This window comes from Mobula hypostoma, chromosome 27, assembly GCF_963921235.1.
Source record: "Mobula hypostoma chromosome 27, sMobHyp1.1, whole genome shotgun sequence".
NCBI lineage: Eukaryota > Metazoa > Chordata > Chondrichthyes > Myliobatiformes > Myliobatidae > Mobula > Mobula hypostoma.
The window spans coordinates 3,617,664-3,642,792 of NC_086123.1; the positions used below are offsets into that span (position 1 = coordinate 3,617,664).

Below are 25,129 nucleotides of genomic sequence, written 5' to 3' on the forward strand. Positions count from 1 at the left end.
AAAATCTGGGGTGGCGGGGTGGGTGTTGATGGGAATGTGAGGAACGTCAGGAGAGTTAAATTAAACCAGTGATGTTCAGCATTCAAATTTCATTCAGAATCTAATGAAGTTCCAAATTCCTTGTCTGGAGAACAGAAGAACATTTCACTCCCATTGGCCTCAGAAAGATTTTTATTCCGTTTCCGTTGTAAGGATGGACAGAGAGAGAGGGAAGCAGTTACATATGTGGGAAAGATTTGAGGAAATTCATTGATACCAAAAAGCTATAATTACTGGAACGTTGGCTGTGAAATTCTGCGGAGGCTTCCTACTGCAGATTTGAAATGAGTCAACATCCTTTTCAGTGCTTTTTGGCGTCTATTGTGGGTTGTGTGATCTCCCACAGAAAATATAGAGGTTCCAGGAAAACCCTCAAGATTCCCAAGATGTTTTTGTCATCAGTTGAATTAAACTAATCTGAACAGAAGACCAATTTATCTCGCCATCAATTGTTTTCTTCTTTGCCAGTACTGCCCATTACTGTACTGGCCTCTTCCCAATACTCGATTGACACCTTTCTCCTCCTTGCCTCATTGCTACTCGCCTTCTCACCCATCCCCAGACCTCTGCCGAGTCCCACCTAGGGAGCACACCAGAAAGGGTGTTCCTCTAAACCAGCTTGCTTCAAGATCCAATGTTGGGTATATCTTACTGTAACCCATTCTGGCAGAGAGTTCAATTATCTCCTACAGCTAGTTTTTAAAGTGAGACAAGCTTGTGTGTGGCCGTCTCAAGTTACACTTTATTCTCCCTCAGTCCACTCTGTAATGATCTGATCTGCATGAACAGTACGCAAGACAAACTCTTTGCTGTATCTTGGTACACGTGACAATAATAAACCAATTCCAATTTGAAGCAACAGTGAGAATAACATTAAAGATTTGTACTCTGTGATATTATCTCCCTGGGTTCTAATCAACAGGCACTACTTGGTTAGGGATGGTGCACACCAAAATCAGAATTGAAGTCCTGTCCTGGCTTTGTGAACATCCCACAAGATTCGAGACACAGAGAAGTTCTCCCTGCTGCAGAGTGTTAATAAAATGGGGTGAGAACTGCTGGCTTCTGGAAGTAGCTTTTAATGGCTCAGTTCCCTCCTTGTTTCTATTGGTCAGTCATAGAGGGAAGCATTGGAACCAATGATATACTGCACTGTAGTAGCATAACAGGCCCTTTGGCCCATCTAGTCCAAACAGTCCAGGTTTTCTGCCTACTCTGATAGACCTTCACACCTCTCCCATTGATGTACCTATCCAATCTTAAACTTTGAATTGAATCCACTTCCATCTTTTCCAGTGGCAGGTCATTCTACACTCGCACCACCGATAGATATCATGACTCAAAATAAATACGGGTCACACTTCAGTAAATACGAGTTATTTTTATTTATTACCTTCGATGAAGACCACGTAGTTATGACCTTAAGCTGAACATTTAACCTGTAATATTGAAGAGGACCCTTTTACTGAGTCTCACCTTAACAGGAGACAAGCTAAATGTGAGGGATGTCTCTGTGGCATTGAGTGTAGGTCCACTCCAGAAGAAGCTTTTGTTCAGATGCCACCTCCCATTTGGTCACAGTATTGTAGATATGACCACTGTCTGGTTTGGAACAGGTTCCTTACAGAGACTTGGGCACATTGTTCTCTTCGCCTCGCGCAGGTTGCGAAACTCCTCATTGATTTGAAGAAGTGTTTTCCCTTTTGTCTCAGGGAGGATGTAAAACATGAAAAGTGAAGCAAAGGTGCAGCTTCCAAAGAACAGGAAGAAGGAGAATGGACCCAATACATCCTATGAGGGAAGAAGTCAGATTGTGGGAAGTTAGTGCATATTTTAAATACATTTCAAAAAATTGAGCATTAGAATGAGAGTATGCTTCTACAGTCTTAGAATTTTATGTAGATTCAGATTGTCATCTAAAACTTTGACAAACTTTAATAGATGTACAGTGGAGAGTATCCTGACTGGTTGCACCAATGCCCATGTAAAGAAAAGCCTACAGAAAATGGTAGACACGAGCCCAGTGCATCACAGCAAAGCTCTCCTAACCATCGAACGCTGTCACAAGAAAACAACATCCATCATCAAGGATCTCCCACCATCCAGGCTATGCTTCTTGCTGCTGGCATCGGGAAGGAGATCTAGGAGCCTTATGACCCACACCACCAGATTCAGGAATAGTTATCACCCTTGAAATATCAGGCTCCTGTACCAGTGTAGGTAACTTCACTCACCTCAAATCTGAACTGATTCCACAACCTCTGGACTCACTTGCAAGGGCTTACACCTAAGTATTATTTATTTATTTTATTTTTTAATTTGCACAGTTAGTCATGTTTTGCATAGTGTTTGTTTGTGTGTACTTTTTCATTGGTTCTACTGTATTTTTTTTTACTGTGAATGCCTGCAAGCAGATGAACCTCACAATAGTATATGGTGAAAATAAGTTTACTTTGAACGTTAGAACTTTGAGTACATGGAGAACCTGTTGAAAAAGTACGGGCTGTTTAAGCATTAGTCAGATGTTGTGTTGGGAATGGGACTGCAGGCGGGGTGAGATAAAACCACAGTTATCATTCATGTTCGTATTGGATTCATAAGACACAGTAGCCATTGGTTTCTTTTATTGTGATTTTTTTTGTTCCAGCACCAGTGCATTTAATGCAATAATTTAAAGTTTACCCTCTCAGATCACAGACTCCTGAATACACCTTTTTCCTATCTTTTTCCTGTCCACCTCCAACACAACAGAATTTTTAATATACGTTTCTTATTGTAATTTATAGTATTTTATGTATTGTAGTGTACTGCTGCCACAAAACAACAAATTTCACGACATATCTGTGACAATAACCCTGATTCTGATTCTGATTTTGATTGTAATTCTGACTTGAGCTACAGGAATGATCTCATAGGTAGATGACATGACTCCTGTTCTCTGCTGCTGGAGAGCATGAGATTTAAACTGTTTGCTTTCCTACAGTCTAGATTCTTGAGAAAGTTTAGCTGAGGTTAAGAACTCATTGCATGTTATTTCTGGACTTGATTCTGTCGCTTAATGTTTGTTTTTTTCATAAACTGTAAGCCAACAAGAAGACACTGTCCAATGGAACATGTGTTTTCCTGCTGGTCAATAATCCAACAAGTTTATAAACCATCAATAACACAAGAAAGCCTGCGGACTCTGGAAATCCAAAGCAACGCACACGAAGTGCCGGAGGAACTCAATAGGTCAGGCAGCATCTATGGAAATGAAGAAACAGTTGATGTTTCGGGCCAAGAAACTTCTTCAGGACTGGAAAGGTAAGGGGGTGGGGAAAGATGGCAGTATAAAAAGGCGGAGGGAAGGGAAGGGGGGGCAGCTAGAAGGGGGCAGGTGAAGCCAGCCGGGTTGGTAAGACAAAACACTGAGGAGAAGGGATCTGGACAGGAGAGGATAGTGGACCATGGCAGAAAAGGAAGGAGCTGGGGATCCAGGGGGAGCTGATAGACAGGCGAGAAGAGGTAAGAAGCCAGAGTAGGGAATGGAAGAAGAGGGGAAAGGGAGGGATTCTTTTTTAATTGGAAGAGAAATCAAAATTCATGCCATCAGGTTGGAGGCTACCCATACGGAATATAATAGTCATACTTTATTGATCTCGGGGGAAATTGGTTTGGCCTCATCGTAGCACAAGAAGAGGCTATGGACCGACATGTTGGAAAGGAAATGAGAATGGGAATTAACATGCTTGACCACTGGGAAATTCCGCATTTGGCAGATGGAGCGGAGGTGTTCGATGAAGCAGTCCCCCAATTTACGATGGGTATCACCACTGTAGAGGAGGCTGCACTGGGAGCACCAGAATACTTTGGAGATTTCTCCTTCAAGTGCCACTCTGCTAGATAAGGGAGACATTTCTTTTTCAATTCATCATAGAATTGGAGAGTTGGAGCCTGCAGGAGTGGTCTGGTACCAGGTTCCTCTCTGTTGTCCGTCTGTGTCAGGGAAATTGCAGGAAGTGCAATCCTTGTGTGAAAGCAGATTGGAACCCCACATTTCCCATTTTCATTGATGCTGTGTGTTGGTAATCACTAACCTCTAGTGGAGGCCAAGTCATTGGGTATATTTAAAGCAGAGGCTGATAGGTTCTTGATTAGTCAGGGTGTCAAAGATTACGGGAAGAAGGCAGGAGAATGGGGTTGAGAGGGATAATAAATCTGCCATGAATGAATGGCAGAGCAGATTTAATAGAAACATAGAAACACAGAAATCTATAGGCCCTTTAGCCCACAATGTTGTGCCGACCATGTAACCTACTCTGGAAACTGCCTAGAATTACCCTACCACATAGCCCTGTGCTTTGCTAAGCTCCATGTACCTATCTGAGAGTCTATTGAAAGACCCTGTTGTATCTGCCTCCACCACCGTCACCGGCAGTGCATTCCACAATGACAGAGATAGGCTGAATGGTGTAATTCTGCTCCTATGTCCTATGGTCTTCGGTAGAAATTAAAACAGAACACTAATGACAGATGAGTTGTGTGAGCTGTGATAAGCTATGCACAGACCGGTTGAAGGAAGAAGGATTTACTGATAGGCAAGGTGAAAATCCATCACCATTGGCAGGTTCCTTATTTGTTGATAATGTCGTGATTGTCATTGGCTCGTGTAGGATAGTTAAGCTGGACATCTGAGTTTGTTAGACCCCAGTTGATGTAACCACGTGCAGGAGTAATTGCCAAGTATACCAGATGAAGTCACTGAACCTCATGTTCCCTGCTCTCCACACCTCAGTCCCACTCAGACCAACTTACAATTAAGGTTTTAAATGGACTTACAACGACAAAAGGGAACACTAGTCCCAGGACGAAGAGAGACAGCCACTGCAGTGAGTTGGCTGCCACCAAGGCAATGCTTCGGTCAGACTGCGTAAATATTTCCAAAGGCAAGACTCCACTCACACTGCCTGTACGAAGAACAAAGTGCCATTAGTCAACATAGTTCACGTGTTACAGCTCAGAACACTTGGATGGGCTTTGAACGGAAGCAATGGCGACATGCACCAAGTTGGCCTTAAACTTTAGCTGTGTTGTTTTTCATTGCCAGTCTGCTGAGGATTTCCACATGTTCCACTCGGTATCTGCAGTCGTTTGCTTTGCAGTGTGTGCGGCCCTGCAGAGGTGGTTTTGTTTTGCCTGCATCTCAGAAGACTTGTACAATTAAAGGTACTGCAGCCGTACAGGGAGACCTAGGGAAACTTGGGAGATTGGCTGACAATCAGACTGCCTGGTTACCACAGGTAAGATTTAATTGCAACTTTCAAGTTAATGTAGGTGACAAGTTAGCCCGTTATTGACAAACATAAATTGGTAACTGGTTGAATAAATTTTACATTCTACTTTAAATGAACTATTTCTCTCTAGAATGGAATGACATAACGATCGTATCTGCTGCGGCAAAGTACAAAACAAATCTTAGCCGCAGCTATTTGCACTTTGCGTGGATTGACTCCTTCTGGAGATCAAGGTCTATCCGTCACACTTTCTCATTTACAGTTATTATGATGGAAATTTTACCTTGCGTCTCAAAAATTAACAATTAACTATCAACTATATCTGCAAAGTACCTGCATCTGTACTTTGTAGTTTGGCTCCTTTCTCAGATAATAGAACCAAACATTTCACTTTTATATTGTGTGTCCCAGCCTGTGGAAGAAAGCATAGTCTTCTTCACCATCCTGACTATCTGTGTTGCCACTTTAAGGCAACTAAGGACCAGACTCTAAACCATCAACATTCCTTAGTATCCGTCCACATACTGAATATGCTCCACTCCTATCGCCATAGATAGCTGTTCTTACAATCCGCAACATCATAAAGTTACTAATCATACCTTCTACATTTACATCCAAGTGTTAATATAGATCAAAAGCACCGATCCCTGCAGGATACCACTGGTCACAGATTTCTAATCAGAATGGCACCTTCCGCCCCGGTCTATGCCTCCTGCCAGCAAAGCAGGGAAGCACAGCGGGTTCACACAATGCTTTACGGCAGATCAGGGTTCGATTCCCATTGCTGTCTGTAAGGAGCTTGTATGTTTTCTCCATGACTGTGTGGGTTTAATCCGGGTGTTTCAGCTTCCTCCGATGTTACAAAGACATAAGGTTAGAGTTAATAAGTTGATGGCATGCTACATGGCGACACTTGTGGCCTCTCGGCACAATCCTCGCTGATCCTTGCACATTTCGCTGCGTGTTTTGATGTACATGTGATAAATAAAGCTAATCTATAAATCTTTTAGGCAAATTTGGATCCAATCAGACAGCTCACCTTGAATCCCAAGAACCATGCTACCGAACGCCTTGCTGAGGTTTAAGAACTGGAGCTGCACCTCGATGACCTTCGGTTCATAAGGGAAACTGAGGAGCTGATAGAAAGGAGTGACAGGGAGCTGGTCATCCCTAGGTTGCAGGAGGCAGGTGAATGGGAAGGGAAGGGAAAATACTCCTGTGGCCCTTCCCCTCAATAACAAGTGTACAGTTTTGGATGCTGTTGGGGGAGAAGTCCTCCCGGGGAGGAGTGGAGAGCCACAGTGACCAGCCCTCTGGCACTTATTCTGGTCCTGTAGTTCAGAAGGGAAGGGTGCAGGGGAGGAATGCAGTGGTGATTGGAGATTCCATAACTGGAAGAGTAGATGGGAGAGTTTAAGGGCGTGATAGGAAGACCCAGATGGTATGTTGCCTCCCTGGTTCCAGGATCAGAGATGTTTCAGATCGTGTCCACAACATTGGAAAGGGGGAGGGTGAGCAGCCAGATATCTTGGTAACAATGACACAGGAAGGAAAAGAGAGGAAAATTCATAGAGCTAGGTAGAAAGCTGAAAAGCAGGACCTCTGGGGTAACTATCTCTGGATTGCTCCCTGCACCAGACACCACTGAGGGCAAGAATAGGATGATTTGGCAGATGAATGAGCGGCTGAGGAACTGGTGGAGGAGGCAGGGCTTCAGATTTATGGATCATTGGGATCTCTTCTGTGGAAGGTGTGACCTGTACAAAGGGGATGGGATACACCTGAACACAGGGGGGACCAGTATCCTTGTGGGATGTTTGCTGGAGCTGCTGGAAAGGGTTTAAGCTAATTTGGCAGGGAGATAGGAACTGGAGTGATAGGGCTGAGGATAGGATGTTGCTCTACAAGCCAGAGATTGTGTAGTAAGACAGCTATGAAGGACAGGCAGATGATAGGGCAAAATTGCAGTCAGTGGGAGGGGCTGCAGTGTAACGAGGACACAATTAAAATGTGTAACAGGTACGACGTTGCAGATATCACAGAGTCAAGGCTGAAAGACAATTTTAATTGAGAGCTTAATATACAAGGATACACAGTCTATTGAAAGGACAGGCAGGAAAGCAAAGGAGGAATGGCTCTGCAGGCAAAAAATGAAATCATATCTTTAGTCCGAGGTGTCATAGGATCAGAAGATGTAGAATCCTTGTGGCTAGAGTGAAGGAACTGCTGGAGTAAGGAGACCCTGATGGAGTTTATTTACAGGCCTTCGAATAGCAGTCAGGATGTGGTCTACAAAGTACAGCAAGAGATAGCAAAAGCATGTCAGAAAGGCAATGTTACATTAGTTGTGGGGGATTTCAATATGGAGATACATTGGGAAAATCAATTTGATACTGAAACCCAAGAGAGAGAATTTGTGGAATGCCTCTGAGATGACCTTTAGGAGCATCTTGTGGTTGAGCCCACAAGGGGATCAGCAATTCTGGATTGGGTGTTGTGTAATGAACCGGATATGATCAGGGAGCTTGAGGTAATGAACCCTTAGGTAACAGTGATCATAATGTGATGAAATTCACCCTGCAATCACAGAAGGTGAAGCTTAAAGTCAGGTATACCAGCATTACAGTGGACTAAAGGGAATTACAGAGGCATGAGAGAGGAGCTGGCCAAAATTGATTGGAAAAGAATACTGGCAGGATGACAGTGGGTCAGCAATAGCTGGACTTTCTGGGAGCAATTCGGAAGCTGCAGGATAGATACATCCCGAAGTATTCTTAAGACAGGACTGTGTAACCATGGCTGACAAAAGAAGTCAAAGCCAACATAAAAGCCAAAGAGAGAGCACATAATAGAGCAAAAATTAGTTGGAAGTTTTTAAAGATTGGGGAATTTTAAAAAATAATCAGGAGGCAGCTAAAAAAACTCAGGGGTGAAAAAAATGAATTATGAAGGTAAGCTAGCCAATAATATCAAAGAGGATACCAAAAGTTTTCTCAAATTTATAAAGAGTAAAAGAGAGATGAGAGTAGATATTGGACCACTGGAAAATGAGTTTGGAGAGACAGTAATGTGGAAAAGGAAATGCCGGATGGACTGAATAAGTATTTTGCGTCAGTCTTCCCTGTGGAAGACACTAGCAGTATGCCAGAAATTCGAGAGTGTCACGGGGCAGAAGGGAGAGTGGTTTCTGTTACTAAGGAGATGATTAGTACTTGGGAAACTGGAAGGTCTGAAGGCAGGGCCAGATGGTCTATCCCCAAGGTTTCTGAAAGAGGTGGCTGAAGAGATTGTGGAGGCATTAGCAACGATCTTTCAGGAATCACTAAAGTCTGGCATGGTTCTGAAGGATTGGAAAATTGCAAATGTCACTCTACTGTTCAAGAAGAGAGGGAGTCAGAAGAAAGGAAACTATAGGCCAGTTAGCCTGACCTCAGTGATTGGGAAGATGCTGGAGTTGTTTATTAAGTATAAGGTCTCAAGGTGATTGGAGGCACATGATAAAATAGACCAAAGTCAGCTTCCTTAAGGAAAATTCTTGCCTGACAAATCTGTGGGAATTCTTTGAAGAAATAACAAACAGGATAGACAAAGTAGAATTGGTGGATGCTGTGTAGTTGTACTTTCAGAAGGCTTTTGACAAGGTGCCATGCATGAGGCTGTGAAACAAATTAAGAGCCCAGGGTATTACAGGAAAGATACTACCAGGGACAGAGCATTGACTGATTGGCAGGAGGCAAAGAGTGGGAATAAAGAGATCCGGTTCAGATTGGCTCTGGTGAGTAGTGGTCCACCACAGGAGTCGGTGTTGGGGTCCGATTCTTTTTACGCTATATGTCAATGATTTGAATGATGAAATTGATGGCTTTGCAGCCAAGTTTGTGAACAATACTAAGATAGGTAGAGGCGCAAGTAGTTCTGAGGAAACAGAGAGGCTACAGAAGGATGTAGACAGATTAGGAGAATGAGCAAAGAAGTGGCAGATGGAATACAGTGTCGGGAAGTGTGTGGTCGTGCACTTTGGTAGAAGGAGTGAAAGCATAAACTGTTTTTTAAAATGGGGAGAAAATTCAAAAAAGTGAGGTACAAATGGACGAGGGAATCCTCATGAAGAATTCCCTAAAGGATAATTTGCAGGTTGAATTGGTGGCGAGGAAGACGAGTGCAATATTAGCATTCATTTCGAGGGGATTGGAATATAAAAGCAAGGGTTTAATGCTGAGCCTGTACAAGATGCTGGTGAGGCCTCACTTGGAGTATTTGGCCCCTTAGTTAAGAAAGGAATGGCTGACATTGGAGAGGGTTCAGAGGAGGTTCATGAGAATGATACTGGAAATGTGGAGGCCAGGTCACTGGGTGCCTTTAGGTGGAGGTTGATGGGTTCTCCATTAGTCAGAGTAGGAAAGGTTACGGGGAGAAGGAAGGAGAACGGGGTTAAGAGGGAAGTGGATCAGCCATGATGAAATCGTGGAGCCGACTCGATGGACCAAATGGCCTAATTCTGCTCCTGTGACCTATGGTCTTATAGTCTAACCTCTGCAACCTTGCCTTCAGCAATCTTAGTTACATACAAAAAAAATCAAATTAGTGAAGCAAGTTCTCCCCTTCACAAAGCAATGCTGATTAACCCTGTTCAGCCCCTTCTTTCTAAATGTACATACATCTCATCCTTTGGGAGTTTCTGCAAAATACCGCATTTAGCCAACCCAGCTTGTGGGGTTTGTTGTGATTGATCACTCTGAAAAATAGCTACTTCAGCATTTCAGCTGAGTGAAGACTCCCTCTGGCTGACCGAGAGATGGTGTAATATCCCACCCACATTATGTTTCCACACTAAGCGGGTAACACGGTGGTGTAGCGGTTATTATAACACTATTTCTGTGCCAGCAACATGCCGCCGTTGTCTGTAAGGAGTTGGTAACTTCTCCTGTGACCGCGTGGGTTTCCTCTGGGTGCTCAGGTTTCCTCCCACATTCCAAAGACGTACCAAATAGTAGGCTAATAAATCACATGGGCCAGAAGGGCCTGTTACCGTGCCCTGTCTCTAAATAATATTTAGATATTCACACCAGCACCCAGCACCTAGAGGACTGCTCTGTGACCAGATGCAGACAGAATGTTAGAAAAATCCATCCCTGGACCAAGAGAAGTTGACTCTTAAGTGCTTGTGAAACTGTTGATGCAAGAACAAATTGTTCCTCAGCAACATAAATCTCAGCAGTACGAAGGAAATTCATGACCTGCGTCCAACCTGTAGTGGCTGCAAGGGTTTAATGTGAACCCATAGAGCGTGTACCCACCTGGACCCATCCCAAAAGTGAAGATGTAAGCAAAGATCAAGACCAGGCTACAATACGGAATCCAGGTGAAATATTCCTGAAAGAGGAGACACAAGAGATGTGTGAGTTGGCTGTTGATGAGGTAACACACGTCCTGAGGCATTGGCTAAACACAACTCATAGTTTCCATCACAGGACCGATGGCCAGTACATATTTAACGTGGGTTTCCTTCCCAACTTTTGCAGCTCAGAGTCACTAGGTTACTCCAGTTACCTTGAAAGTGATAACTTTTTACTTTCAACCAAACATAAATGTAGGGTTTTAATCTTTTGTGTTCACTTATCAAGGCCACTTGGGATTTGTTAAAACCAACAGCACAGAACAATGGGCTGAATGGTCTCTCTTTCTCTGCCTCTGAGGGAAGATAGGAAGAGCAATGTGGTTTAAGTCTTACATGAGACGTGGTCAGGCGGGAGCCCTGGAAAAGACAAGCTACATTTATCCAACCAAGACCCACTTTGACAAGGTTTCAGTTCCTTTTGTTTCTCCTGCCTCTGTTCTTGATTGCTTGGATTTTCAACACCACGTTCGATACCTTTAGACTACAGGAACTAATCTTCTATCTATGCCTTTAAAGATTTCTACCATATCAAACTGTGTAAGTCTAATGAAAGAACAGCTAATTGTCCATGGCTCCCTCCTGTTTGTAATTCTTTGTATTGAGCTGAGTTACAGTAATGTCTAAATCTCCATCATAGAGCCCACATAGATAGGCTCCACATAGAGCCTATCAATGTTAGATGGCACTCCAACTGGGATCTCATTAGCTGCTCCAGGAGCAAATTCTTAGGTCTCCTGTAGGGCAATAGGAGGTGGACTGGGATAGGAGCCTGCTGTATCACAAGCTCTTGCATTCATTAGCCATTAGTAATTTCCCACATAGGCATCCACACCCACCAGAGAGAGCAGATTGGAATCATTACCTCTGTGTGATCATACATACGTTGGACAGGGCTTCTAAGAAGCTCACCTTCAGAGAGAGTGTAATAATCAGTAGTAACATCCATAGTGCCATGAAGGAGTAGCCTCTCCAGAGCAGGACCTTTCTGCCAGCTCGATCAATAATGAATCCCTGTGCAAAAGGATTTTTTTTTTAGAGATTAAGCTTCATTTCCCCGTACCAGAACTATCAGTTCAGATTTCTATTAAACACACCGTTTGTGTGAATTCTCAACATTTTGTGAGGTTCTCAATATAAAGCTGGAGATCTCACACATTTGGAGGAACTCAGCAAGTCAGGCAACATATATGGAGAGGAAGAAAGAGCCAACATTTTAGGCCAAAACCCTTCCTCAGGAAGGGTATTGAAGAAGGATCTCAGCCTGAAATGTCAGCTCTTTATCCCTTTCCATAGATGCCGCCTGGTTTACAGAAATCCTCCAGCATTTTGTGTGTGTGTGTTACATAGGATAACCCAATTGGTCCCTTATGCCTCCTCCACCGTTTTATAAAGATCATAGATGATATTTTAAATCTGATAAAGATTAGGACTTTGGTGGTTACTCAGAGCTTCAGAATAAATAAAACCCATATCCATCTCCCATTTCCTTCAGGAAGGCTGGTATTATTCTCTTCATGGTTCAGTCAGGGGACTTACAGACACTTGGCACGTTTAACTTCTCCAAGCCAAAGCCCAGAGGCACGACCCCAGCTGCAGGTCTGGCCTCCTCCCCGCTCCCCACTCCCCATGCTTTTGGGCACATGCTGTTTCCTACGGAGGTCTGAATGGCAAACCCATGATCAGCAAGTCCTGGGGTGAAGTCTGAAGTTGGAGGTCCGATATCTGTGAACCAGGGAGCACTGGGCCAAAGACTGGAGATGTGAGAGTTAGAGGGAGGCAATTGGAAAAGAGCCCTGTTTTGCCATTGTGGTTTTGTTGTTGTTTCTTGTGAACATTGTGGGCATGCTGTATTGGTGTCAGAATGTGTGTCAACAATTTGGGGCTGGCCCCCAGAACATCCTTGGGTGTGTTGGTTGTTTACACAAATGTCACAGCTCAGTGCATGTTTTGATGCACATGTCATAAATAAATCTGAATCTGAATCTGAGATTTGAGGAATTGAGGGTCTTAGGGAACTGGGACAGAAGAGAACTCAAGACAGTCATGATCATAGTGAATAGTACAGCACACTTGAAGGGCTGAGTGGCCTACACCTGCTCCTATCGTCTTATGAATCAATGGATCTAAAGGTGGGATCCCGACCAGCTTATATGAGAGGGAGGTGAAACTGCTTGAGGCTGCTCACTTTCCAGATTCTATTCAGGCTGAGTCCTTGGAACTCCTTCTGGAGAGCAAGGGTTATAAAAATAAAGTTACTGTTACCCTTCAATCGTCGGCGGACCACCATGATCTCGAGGCTGGACTTACACAGATCACTGAAGTGAATATTTCAATTCCACTTGCTCCTATTCCCAAGTACAGAACCTTGTCCTTGGCAAATCCCAACTGCTGGTAAACATCGTTTGCATAAAAATAGATCTGGAGAACAGGAAAATAGATAAATACACTTTGTTCACAAACTAGAACTATTTGAAAAAAATTAGTTTCAGTCCTCCCTTTCTGAGCAAGAACATGCACGTTGGTTAATTTCTTAACTTGTTCAGAGTTCAAAGTTAGTTTATTATCAAAGTACATATACGTCACTATGCTGTATATGACATTGAGATGCATTTTCTTGCCGGCCTTTACAGTAAGACAAAGAAATACAATAGAATCAGTGAAAATCTACACCCAAACAATAACTGAGAAACAGCTAATCTGCAAAAAGGTAGCAAATTGTGCCAACAAAAAAACAGATAAGTGAATAAATAATACTGAGAAGATGAGGTGTAGAATCCTTGAAAGTGAGTCCGTAGGTTATGGAATCAATTCAGAGCTGAGGTGAGTGAAGTTGTACGTGCTGGTTCAGCAGCTTGATGGTTGCAGGGTAATACCTGTTCCTGAACTTGGTGGTGTGGGACCTAGGGCTCCTGTACCTCCTTCCTGATGGCAGCAGCAAGTGCATGGCCTGGATGATAGGGGTCCTTGATGACAAATACTGCTTTTTTTGTGGCATAGCAATCTTTGTAGATGTGATCCATGGTGGTGAGGACTTTGCCTGCGATGGGCTGGGGTGTGCCCACTAATTTTTTTTTCTCTGTTCGAAGCTTCCGATCAACCCTCTCTTCTTCAAACTGACCTTCTGATCTAGTGATATCTGATTGTCCAGGGCTATGAAAGGTGATTCCACCTTCCCTAAGTAGCCTGTCTTTAGATGTGACTGGCTTCAGTGTGTGACTTACTGGTGATGAGAATGGATGCTGCTTTTGCGAGCAGTTCACAAATCAGGGCCCTGTACTCGGTGAGACATGTTGTATCTCAATATTCGGAGATAGTTTTCACCCAGCTAATTAACCAGAATTCCTGATTGGGAATTTAAAGCTCCACCCAATCCCTTCTTGCTCTAGTTCTATTTTCCCTCCAGCTTCTCAGCAGCAGAATGCATCCATCCTCCTGCCTCGTCGTTACAAGGATGTTTCAACTCTGTAAGACCTCATTCCTGACGCTCATTTCACCATCACAACAGTGTGCAGATGCTGCCTGGATTAGAGAATGTGTCATGAGAAAAGGTTAAGCCAGCTAGGGCTTTTCTCTTCGGAGTGAAGGAAGATGAGAGGCAACTTGGTAGAAGTGTACAAGATGAAAGAGGCACAGAGTGGACAGTCAGTGCCTTCTTTTCCCAGGTTACAACGGTCAGTGCGAAGGGGCATTATTGTTAAGGTGCTTGAAGGAAAATATAGGCGGGGGGAATGTCAGAAGGTTTTTTTTTAAAAACACAGAGAATGGTAGGTGCATGGAATGCACTACCAAGACTGGTGGTGGAGGCAAGTACATAAGGGACATTTAAGAGACTCTTAGGTGCCTGGGTAAAAGAAAAATGAAGAGCTATATGTGAGGGAAGGGTTATACTAATCTTGGAGTAGGTTCAAAGGCTGAAGGGCCTGTACTGTGCTATCATGTTCTATCTTGCCTTCTGGACTGATAAACAAACAGGGTTCAAAAAGCAATACAAAGAAAAAAATTTTGGGGCCTAATATGGGTTTAGAAAACTCTTTAGAGAACTTGTATTTGGCTGTCAGTGACAAAAGGCGTTTCCTTAGAAGCTGAAGCGATGAACAGTCATACCAAGGAAATCTCAGCTGTCATGAGGTTACACATGATTTCCATGACCGATAATCCAATGGTGCCCCATTTTACCATGATTTAGAATCATGATACAATGTAAAATGGATCATTGCTTTGACGTCTAAATCAATTAAGGCTACAAAGTGCATATCTTGCAATCTTAAACTATTGAGGAAAAGATCCTTACATACAAAAAGACCTTTCTTTGGCCTGTACTTTCATTGCTTACGATGTAAAATTGGGCAAACATGATGTTACACTTTGTAACTTCTAAGCATTAACCTAATTCAAAGGAAGACACAGGAATCCGAAATATGGGTCTAACTTCATATTTTCTTTAAGCGAGGCATGGACGTAACATGTGATAGTGTGATGACGTATGCTGTTAATGTGTTTGTACATATGACCCATAATTAATTATTTAAATGAACAAGAATGCTTGATCAAACAATACGTATATATACGATTACTCAAATATAACTGAAATATTAAGCACACAACACATGACTTTGAAGAATCCTACTACTGGGCTTGATACAGAAACTGGAGGTCCCACTGGCGGAGTTTCACCGCAAGGTGGAGAGGATGTGCTGAGGTGAGATGTCTATCTGCTACCCAGTTTAAGTCCAACCTGTTTTCTCGGATTAGTGGACTGAACAATGGTTTTAGCTGGTATACGTGGTAGTGTAGTGGTTAGCATTATGCTGTACAGCAGCAGCTTTATGACCAGGGTTTGATCCCCACTGGTGTCTGTAAGGAGCTTGTACGTTCTCCTTGTTACCACATGGGTTTCCTCCAGGTGCTCCAATTTCCTTGCACATTCCAAAACAGAAGACGCAAGGTTAGAGTTAGTGAGCTGTGGGCATGCTGCGTTGGCAACGGAAGTGTGGCGACACTGTAAGGAGTAGGAGCTGTTGCTTGTAACTGACAAGATACTTACAATGTTGACACCGCTGAGCTGCATGCCTGCACTGACAGCCACGCCGGTTAAAAACTGGCAGCGTATCGTTTTGTCACTGAACAGCTGTATAATATTGATTTTGGTAGCCCCTTGCACTTGAGCTCGTTCTGCCATCATTTCATCGACCTCTTCTGTGAAATCACCTGGACCCCACAGTCTCTGCAGAGCTTCGAGGAACAGAGAGCATAGAGTCAAATAACTGGATCAAATGCTTATCAACAATACATACTGGATATTGAATAATAATCTAGTTCGATAAGTGAATAAAACATGAGACTATAATGAGAAACGATGCGGTATCCTTCAGTATTTACTGCCCTGGTGAATGGCTTTAGTGTCCATCTAATTTGGGCAGAAACTTGGCAAATCATTTTAGCAAGTAAGTGTAAAATACAAGAGGCTACTGTGCACTCGGGCTAAAATCATTGGTCAGCCTATTAGTCTCAGAAACCAGGTTGGTTAAATGGAGTAGCAAATGGACATCCCACCTCACACATATTCTCCACCTTGCAGTGAAATCCCTCCCGTGAGACCTCCACGACGTAGAGGAGAAAAACAGTATTTACAAAATGGGGAGAGGGGGGAATTCATGTTGAGACTTCGACAGACATTGGAACTGCAACAGAGCAGTTTTAAGAATTGTTAGCATTTTGCAGTTATAAAACACAGTTGAATTATCTACATTATTGCTGCTAGTCTATTTACCACACCCACATTTACATTTGGAATACTAGCCATCTTATTCAAAGGGACAAAACTCCATCAGTGGAATACAAGGACTTGTGAACTAGTACGCAACAGTGAAACTTTTGACTAACTTGTCACCCGATGGGTGTAACAATCCACCAGTGAGATTAAAGCCTTGAAACAGAGACGGTGAAGTCTCCTCTGTGCGGAATGCATTTTGAGTGAGAGGCTTTAACCATAAAAGGCCAACTTCTCCAATGTTTGCAAAGCCAGTGCTGAGGTGGGTGGGAGTGAACGATGGAGTGACACAAGCCAAGTGCGGTGATCTTTTTCCGTACATCTGCATGGTATATTGTCCAAACAAAGGCTTGTTATGAGGGATTACTGAAGTTTACAACACAGCCCACTATGGCTGTTGTAATACTGACTCTTTATAGGTTCCCTCCAATTAGTTCACCTCTTCACTCTCCCTCAATGGTCTAGAAGCTTTCTTCTTTAAGTGTAAACCCTAGTCTCAATAGTTTATGGCATGAAGTGGACTTCTGCTCCTTATGCTAAAATGACGTCCTTTCACACAGTGAGTAAGACATTCCTGAATGACTAACTACCTCCTCATTGATTTGACAATTGTTTATAATCTGGTCACTGACTTTCTACTGGTAGGTTTGACAGGAATTGATAGGAAAAGCCAGACCTTGTTATTTTAATTTATTTAGCGATACAGAGCAGACCAGGCTCTTCTAGTGCACCACCCAGAAACCCGCCTGTTTAACCCTAGCCTGATCACAGGACAATTTACAATGACCAATGAACCACACCACCCAGCAACCCACCTGTTTAACCCTGGCCTACTCACAGGACAATTTACAATAACCAATTAACCTACTAACCAGTATGTCTTTGGAACATGGGAGGAAACAGGAGCACCCAAAGATAACCCACACGCTCACAGGAAGGACTTGCAAACTCTTTAACAGACAGTGTCAGAAATTAACTTTGAACCCTGACCTCCAAGCAGTGATGGCGTTGCGCTAACCGCTACACTACTGCGGCACCTAATTAATTCTTTGTTTTAAAAATACAAAAACACTTGTCAAATTTGGCAAAGTGACTTTGAGTTATTTATATCCAGGTCTGACAAAAATCTTAGTAATTGGGTAATTGGTCCATTATTGTGACATGTACTGAGCTAGAGAGGGAAGCTCTGTCTTGCATGTCATCCATCTAGATCATTAAGTTGATTTGGTGGTGGGGGACAGAGAAGATGAGAGAATATTTGGGGCAGGTGTGCAAACTTTGAATATTTTTGGCTGTTTTACTGAGGAAGTGAGAATTGTAGACAGAGTCACTGGGGAGGAGCATGCTTTTTATGATTCATTAAGTTATGATCACAGTTTCTCCAGTAACACACACAAAATGCTGGAGGAACTCAACAGGTCAGGCAACATCAATGGAAAGGAATAAAATGTCAGCGTTTCAGGCTGAGACCCTTCATCAGGTCTTGGCCTGAAACAAGATCAACTTTTGTTTCTCTCTATAGATGCTGCCTGGCCTGCTGAGTTCCTCCAGCACATTGTGTGTGTTAATCTGGATTCCAGCATCTGCAGAATCTCTTGCCTTTACATGTCCACAGTTTCTTGCTGTCTTGGGCAGAGCAGTTGCCACGTGCATCAGGTAGGATGCTTTCTATGGTGCATTATAAAACCTGAGGAGCTAGAGGAGCTGGTGGAGTGCATGCCGCTGGATCATGACTAGCTAAGCCTAGCATGTACACCTAGGAACTCAGCTATCTCCACCTCAGCACCTTTGATGTAAACAGGAGCATGTTATATATGTTATATATATGTTGTAACTGGGTTAACTGTCTGGACACACCCCTCTGCTGACTGCCCCTGTGGCTCCTCCTACAGACCCCTGAATAAAGGCGATTGTGCCATGCTCCTCCTCTCAGTCCAGGGGCAGATACTCAGCATGGTGGAGGTCACATTTTACTGCTATAAAAGCCTTTCAGTATTTACTCTACTTCCAGTCTTTTGGAGTAATTGATGGTGCATCACCCCCTTCCTGAAGTAAGTAACCAGCCTTTTTGTTTTGCTGACTTTGAGGGAAAGCTTGTTGTTCTATTGAAACAAAGGATTAACCGGTGAAGATTTTGTGTCTGTCGAATCATCCCCATAATTTAGACCGAGCACAATTCTGGATTTTAGTATAGCAGCTGCTGAAAATAGAGCAGAGAAGGCACTCCTGCAGTGTATGGGGGTTGCAAAGTACTCCTGATTCAGGCTCAGATTTAGATTGATTTATTGAGACATACAGTGAAATGTGTCATTTGCATTAACCACCAATACAACCTGGGGATGTGCTAAGTGTGACCACACATTCTGATGCCAACGTGGCATCTCCACAATCCTTTGGTGGAACAACACAGAACACAACAAGCAAAGCAACGAAACAACAAGATGAGTGTTAGCAGCAACAGATTTGTGTTCTTGGTCCTGATAGAGGACGCAGGGTGTGAGATGACTCAGCCTCAATGAGGAAGTCTGTGACTGAAGTATGTCATGTCAAAAATCACCCCCTCCTAGAGAAGGCAACAATCTACTTATATACACCTCCTGGAATAGACCACAGTCTGCCTTTACCCACATTATCTTTAGAAACACGTGAGTTGCTTTAATCCCCCAGCTGAACATTTATCCTGCATCCATTTCTTTGACCTTGAGAGTATGGCAAAAACACTTGTTAATTGAGCATCATAGAGAGATATTCCTATGCCTGACAGTGAAAATCACCCTAATCTCAACCTTTACTCTGGGAACTGTAACCCACCATCAGAAGTCATGCACTTGGATATCTGGGCTGGCAGGTTTGATGCTTTGAGCCTGTGATGAGCTCCTTTCCCACCTACATACTGCCTGATTTGCTGAGTTCCTCCAGTGTTGTTCTAGGTTCTTGATCAAAGCTATGGGGAGAAGGCAAGAGAATGTTCCATGATTGAATGGTGGAGCAGAATCGGTGGGCTGAATGGCTAATTCTGCTCCTGTGTCTTACTGTCTTATAGTCTGAATTAGCTTACATCACTGCACCCTCATAGTAGATGGGGAAACATCACAGCACTAATTGAAGGAGAGTAACCAATGGAAGATTGGTCATCGTGTAGGCCTGGCCAACATGCTCTTCACTTACCATCAATGCAGAGAGCTCTGCTTCCTTTCTCTATGAGTAGATACCTGGGACTCTCTGGAAACCAGGGGAGGGTGATGAGCTGAATTAAAGCAGGCAACCCACTGAAGGCCAATAATAAATGCCACTTGTTTTCATCACCTAGAAGTTCCCTGGGACAGAATATAAGAGGGGATTAGCTCTGTACTGATCCAAAACTCCATAGCATAGTATCTTTTGCAACCTGAAACACTTTACAGCTAAAGAATTATTGTCTCAGTTTGGAATATAGGAAAACCAGCTGCCAATTTGTGTACTCCAAGCTCCCATAGCTAAGAATGAAGAGTAATGATTGGCTAGCACCTCAAAACTTAGACCAGTTTTGGAATGTCATGTTAAATGAACACAAGTCACACCTATTAAGCAATTCCAGCACACAGTTATACAGGGAAGCCAACAGCAATACATACACACATTCTACATTTATCCGCATGCTGTGGAATCCTCAAACTCCATGTGCCCACAGCCTCTTTGTATTAAAGGTCAGCTATTGTAGGTGGGGTGGGTTGGCAGAGCACAAAGCCCCTACAGGGGAAGGAGGAAAAATCCAGGCCAAGTCAACAGAAGCTCGAACAGACCAACACAGAGTGCCAGCATCACGCACACTTGGACTTGGATCCTCTGCACCACAACCAGCAAATGGCTACTCGAGTACCCAGCTGTTTCAGCACAGATTCGATGGGCCAAAGGGACTGTTTCAGAACTGTAGTGCTCTGCGATTCTATGATGGTCACCTCACTTGGCCCACTGCTGTTCAAAGGGCATTGCAGAGGAGGGACCAATCTCCTGTTCAGTCACACCGTTGTTCTTGGTAACGTTTGCCATTTGATAAGTTAGTGAACCTCACCTAAATCATAACCGTTGCCCTGGTACTTTCATTCTACATGATAGGAAAGCACAACATGAAGAATGGCTTCCTATTAAACATGACTGCTATGTCCTTCACTCATTAGCGTTTGGGGCAGAGACAGTCTAACGTCTCCCGGCAAACTCTCATCTGTAGTCACATTGAAGAAAATTTCAATCAGAACAATGCTATACTGTAAAACGAATAGATAGGATAGAGCTTGCCACATGTTCAGGAAAGTTTCCTTAATCAGTTCGTAGGAGTCCCAACGAGAGAGTGTGCTATTAGGGAATGAGACAGGGCCGGTGACAAAAGCTTGTGTAGGGGAACACTTTGCATCTAGAGATCATAATGCCATTAATTTCAAGGTAAATATGCAAAAAGAAATGTCTGGTCTGAGGGCTGAGATTCTAAATTGGAGAAAGGCTAAATCTGATGGTATCAGAAATAATCTGATAAGCGAGGATTGGGACAGGCTGATTTCTGGCAAATGTGTACCTTGTAAGTGGGAGGCCTTCTAAATTTTGCTCTGGAAAATCAGAATGGTTATCCATGTGTGGAGCCAAAAGAGTTGGGGGGAATCTTAAATACTTTTTTACATCTGTATTTACTCAGGAGACGGACACAGAGTCTACAGAAGTGAGGCAAGGTGGTATCAACTTCATGGACCCTGTACGGATTACAGAGGAGGAGGTGTTTGCTGTCCTGAGGCAGATCAGGGTGGATAAATCCCCAGAGTCTGACCAGGTGTTCCCTCAGGCCCTACTGGAGGCAAGTGCATAAATTGCCGTGGACCCAGTACAGATATTTAAATCATTCTTAGTGACAGGAGAGGTACCAGAAGATTGGAGGAGAGCCAATGTTGTTCTGCTGTTTAAGAAAGGCTCTAAACAGAAACCAGGAAATTATAACCATATAACAATTACAGCACGGAAACAGGCCATCTCGGCCCTTCTAGTCCATGCCGAACTCTTACCCTAGTCCCACCGACCTGCACTCAGCCCATAACCCTCCATTCCTTTCCTGTCCATGTATCTATCCAATTTAACTTTAAATGGCAACATCAAACCTGCCTCAACCACTTCTGCTGGAAGCTCATTCCACACAACTACACTCTCTGAGTAAGGCTGGCGAGTCTGTCATCAGTAGTGGGAAAGTTATTAGAAGGTATTCTATGGGATGGGATATACAAGTATCACTTAATGGAGGACAACTGTGCGTGAATTTGTTTAACATGGGGAGGCTGATGCACGGGCAGCACCATACGGTCCTTGACAGATCGGGGTCAAGTGGCATGGATTGCGAGTCGGTTGGGGACCGTTCACTGCCATTGTGATGTGTCATCATCTCCCACCAGCTCCACCACTGAGATCATGGCTGGATCACTATGTCTGGAACCTCTGCCTTGACCCTACTGCCATGTGTGACCCTACCAGGACCACGCACCAGATGCCTAAACTTCAGACTGCATCGATCTCGGGATCTCAGGAACCCACAAGCCTCTCCACCACGACAAGGTGAGCTGGCGCAAAGTTTTCCTTTTCCTCCGGTACGGGTCTGTACCATCACGATACTTACTGACAACTCCACAACAGGCAATGAGAACAAGCAGGACAGAATGATTCCTTGCAACACCTACCATACCACCGACAGCATCAGGAAACAGAGTCCAGGTAATGTTCGATCCTGATGCTTTCCAGAAGACAAGAATGAGGCATAAAGCTTATTCTTTATGGATCACTTTATGAAGTGTTACAAGAGTGGAAAATGAACAAGAAAGAGGAGCTGAGAGAACCAAGGAGAAAGCAGCCGTGGGCATCTCAACTTCAGACAAGAGATAACAAAATTTCATTGTTAACAATTAACCTATAAAATAGCCAGATTCAAGAAGCATGCCACCTGCTACTGAAAACTAGGAAGTTTCTAGAAAAATACAGAAGCAGCAATTGTAATTACTGGGAAAAAAAAATCACTGAACAATTCATGTATATAGGGCAGATAATTATATAAAAATATAAGCATAGGAAAGTTAAACTACAAGAAAAATAAAAGGAAAATAATAATTCTACCCCCTAATCCAACAGTAAAGAGTGGAGGAAATAGAAATGATAAAAACCTGTCCAATCAAAAAGAACAATTTCTCAAAAACAATTCTGTTGAGTGTCCATCATATCCAACAACATGGGAGAGCTGTGCGGGACAGTTTTTAAGAGGATAAGCCGTTGCACTGGAACAGTTCCACTCCTTCGGAAGTCTGGGCCTAGTGGTATGAGTAGTCATCAAAAACCGGGCTCTTCCTCGGCTGCAGTAGACGACCATGACTTCTTCTATGCCTTGTCGTGTCCTTCTCTCTCCACGGAGCACTGCAGAATCACCTTCCTGGCCATAGGAAATCACTGTTGATCTAATCCACACAGTTTGCCGGAGCTGATTTCACGTGATAGGACAGGTATGTCCCTGTCTCACCAGAACCTGAGGCCTGCTGGCTTCCCTTACCTGGTTCAGCTTGCCTGTTGAAGCAATGTACTGGGATGTGGCTGCTGTCACATGCAAACAGCTACTTGGAGCCACAGGAGAGAGATGAGTGTCTGGTGGGGGCCAAAGGTGAGTGAGCTGCCCCAGAATGGACATGACAAGCCCCTTCACCAGAGGTGTTGCCCCTCTCTGGACACCTCATTCACTTCCCCAAACTTATAGCTTAAAGAAGAGCATAAGATCACTGCCAGCCATTCATACGTGTGCATGTATGACTAATATGGAATTACCTAATCAACTCTACTCTTCTTAGCTTCTGCATTGCCACCTCTGCCCCCAACACGTGAACGCTAATCGTATTCGGCCTTAGGAATTGCAAGCGCTCGGTCCGTGATGAAGGTCTGCATTGCTTGATTTGCAAGTGAACAAGTCAAGCAAGATTATAGTGGATGGTTAGCTAATGTAATCATACCTGAGCCCGACTATCAATCCCATCGACTTCCCAATGGCATTAAATACGGCGCGGGTCAGACACACAGCTCCTCGCATTTCTTTTGGTGCTGTTTCTCCCAGGTACAAGCCGTGAGCAACCACTCCAAGGCCTTATAAAAAGAGACAGAAGAGCGAAGGGTAGATCAGCATTGATGAGTGACAGTGCCACCAGTTCATTGGTGTTTAAGGGTTCAAGAGGAATTTGATATTGTTAAATGTGCTGAAAGGGGTAGATTGTTGTTTTTCCAATCAAGCATCAAACTGGCCTATGGAGGTGAACACCCACCAGGGAAATTGACCAGTCTCTGCAATTTCATGCCCAGAATGAAAATGACTCCTTGTCCAGAGGTTCAGTTTGAAAATCCTGCGGTCATAAAACCATAAGATATGAGAGAAAGAAGAAAGACATATGAAGAAAGACTGGATGAACTGGGCTTGTACTCGTTGGAATTTAGAAGATTGAGGGGGGATCTGGTTGAAACGTATAAGATCCTAAAGGGATTGGACAGGCTAGATGCAGGAAGATTGTTCGCGATGTTGGGGAGGTCCAGAACGAGGGGTCACAGTTTGAGGATAAAGGGGAAGCCTTTTAGGACCGAGATGAGGAAAAACTTCTTCACACAGAGAGTGGTGAATCTGTGGAATTCTCTGCCACTGGAAACAGTTGAGGCCAGTTCATTGGCTATATTTAAGAGGGAGTTAGATACGGCCCTTGTGGCTACAGGGGTCAGGGGGTATGGAGGGAAGGCTGGGTTCTGAGTTGGATGATCAGCCATGATCATACTGAATGGACGTGCAGGCTCGAAGGGCCGAATGGCCTACTCCTGCACCTATTTTCTATGTTTCTATGACAGCAGAATTAGGTCATTCGGCCCATTGAGTCTGCTCTGCCATTTCATCAGGGCTGATCCAATTTCCCTCTCAGCCCCAATCTCCTGCCTTCTCCCCGTATCCCTTCATGCCCTGACCAATCAAGAATATATCAACCTCTGGCTTAAATATACATACAAACTTGGCCTCCACACCTGCCTATGGAAAAGAATTCCACGGATTCACCACCCTGTGGCTAAAGAAATTCCTCATCATCTCCATCTAAAAGGATGTCCCTCTAATCTGAGGCTGTGTGCTCTGGTTTTAGTCTCTCCCACCATAGGAAACATCCTCTCCACATCCACTCTATCAAGGCCTTTCAACATTTGATAGGTTTCTATGAGGTCGCCCCTCATTCTTCTGAATTCCTAAGAATACAGGCCCCAAGCCATCAATCACTCCACCTATGACAAGTCGTTTAACCCTGGAATCATTGTCATGAATCTCCTTTGAATCCTCTCCAGTTTCACCACTTCCTTTGTAAGATAAGGGGCCCAAAACAGCTCACAATTTTCCAAGTGAGGCCCCAACAGTGCTTTATAAAGTCTCAACATTACATCCTTGCTTTTATGTTCTAGTCCTCTTCCAATGAATGCTAACATTGTATTTGCCTTTCTCACCACAGACTCAACCTACAAAGGGAATCTTGCACAAGGACTTCCACATCCCTTTGCACCTTAGTTTTTTGTATTTTCTCTCCATTTAGAAAATAGTCAACCCTTTCATTTCTTCTACCAAAGTGCATGACCATGACACTTTCT

At 43.7% G+C, this 25,129-nt stretch overlaps 1 protein-coding gene across 5 annotated transcripts in view; it reads right to left on the reverse strand.

Annotated features, from left to right (window-relative positions):
• Window positions 1-1,390: 1,390 nt before the first annotated feature.
• The window catches only part of LOC134338510 (solute carrier family 2, facilitated glucose transporter member 11-like), a 44,355-nt gene continuing 20,616 nt past the window's right edge, over window positions 1,391-25,129 (reverse strand). For 3 of the 5 annotated variants that reach the window (XM_063034376.1, XM_063034377.1, XM_063034378.1), the window contains exons 6-13: window positions 23,479-23,608; window positions 19,649-19,797; window positions 15,755-15,942; window positions 13,018-13,128; window positions 11,620-11,721; window positions 10,610-10,685; window positions 4,858-4,985; window positions 1,391-1,830 (exon numbers count right to left, since the gene is read on the reverse strand). In XM_063034376.1, the coding sequence (XP_062890446.1) occupies window positions 1,615-1,830; window positions 4,858-4,985; window positions 10,610-10,685; window positions 11,620-11,721; window positions 13,018-13,128; window positions 15,755-15,942; window positions 19,649-19,797; window positions 23,479-23,608 (1,100 nt within the window). In that variant the 3' untranslated portion in view covers window positions 1,391-1,614. The remainder of the gene's footprint in view (window positions 1,831-4,857; window positions 4,986-10,609; window positions 10,686-11,619; window positions 11,722-13,017; window positions 13,129-15,754; window positions 15,943-19,648; window positions 19,798-23,478; window positions 23,609-25,129) is intronic. The other 2 variants (XM_063034379.1, XM_063034380.1) reach the window with 1 other exon arrangement.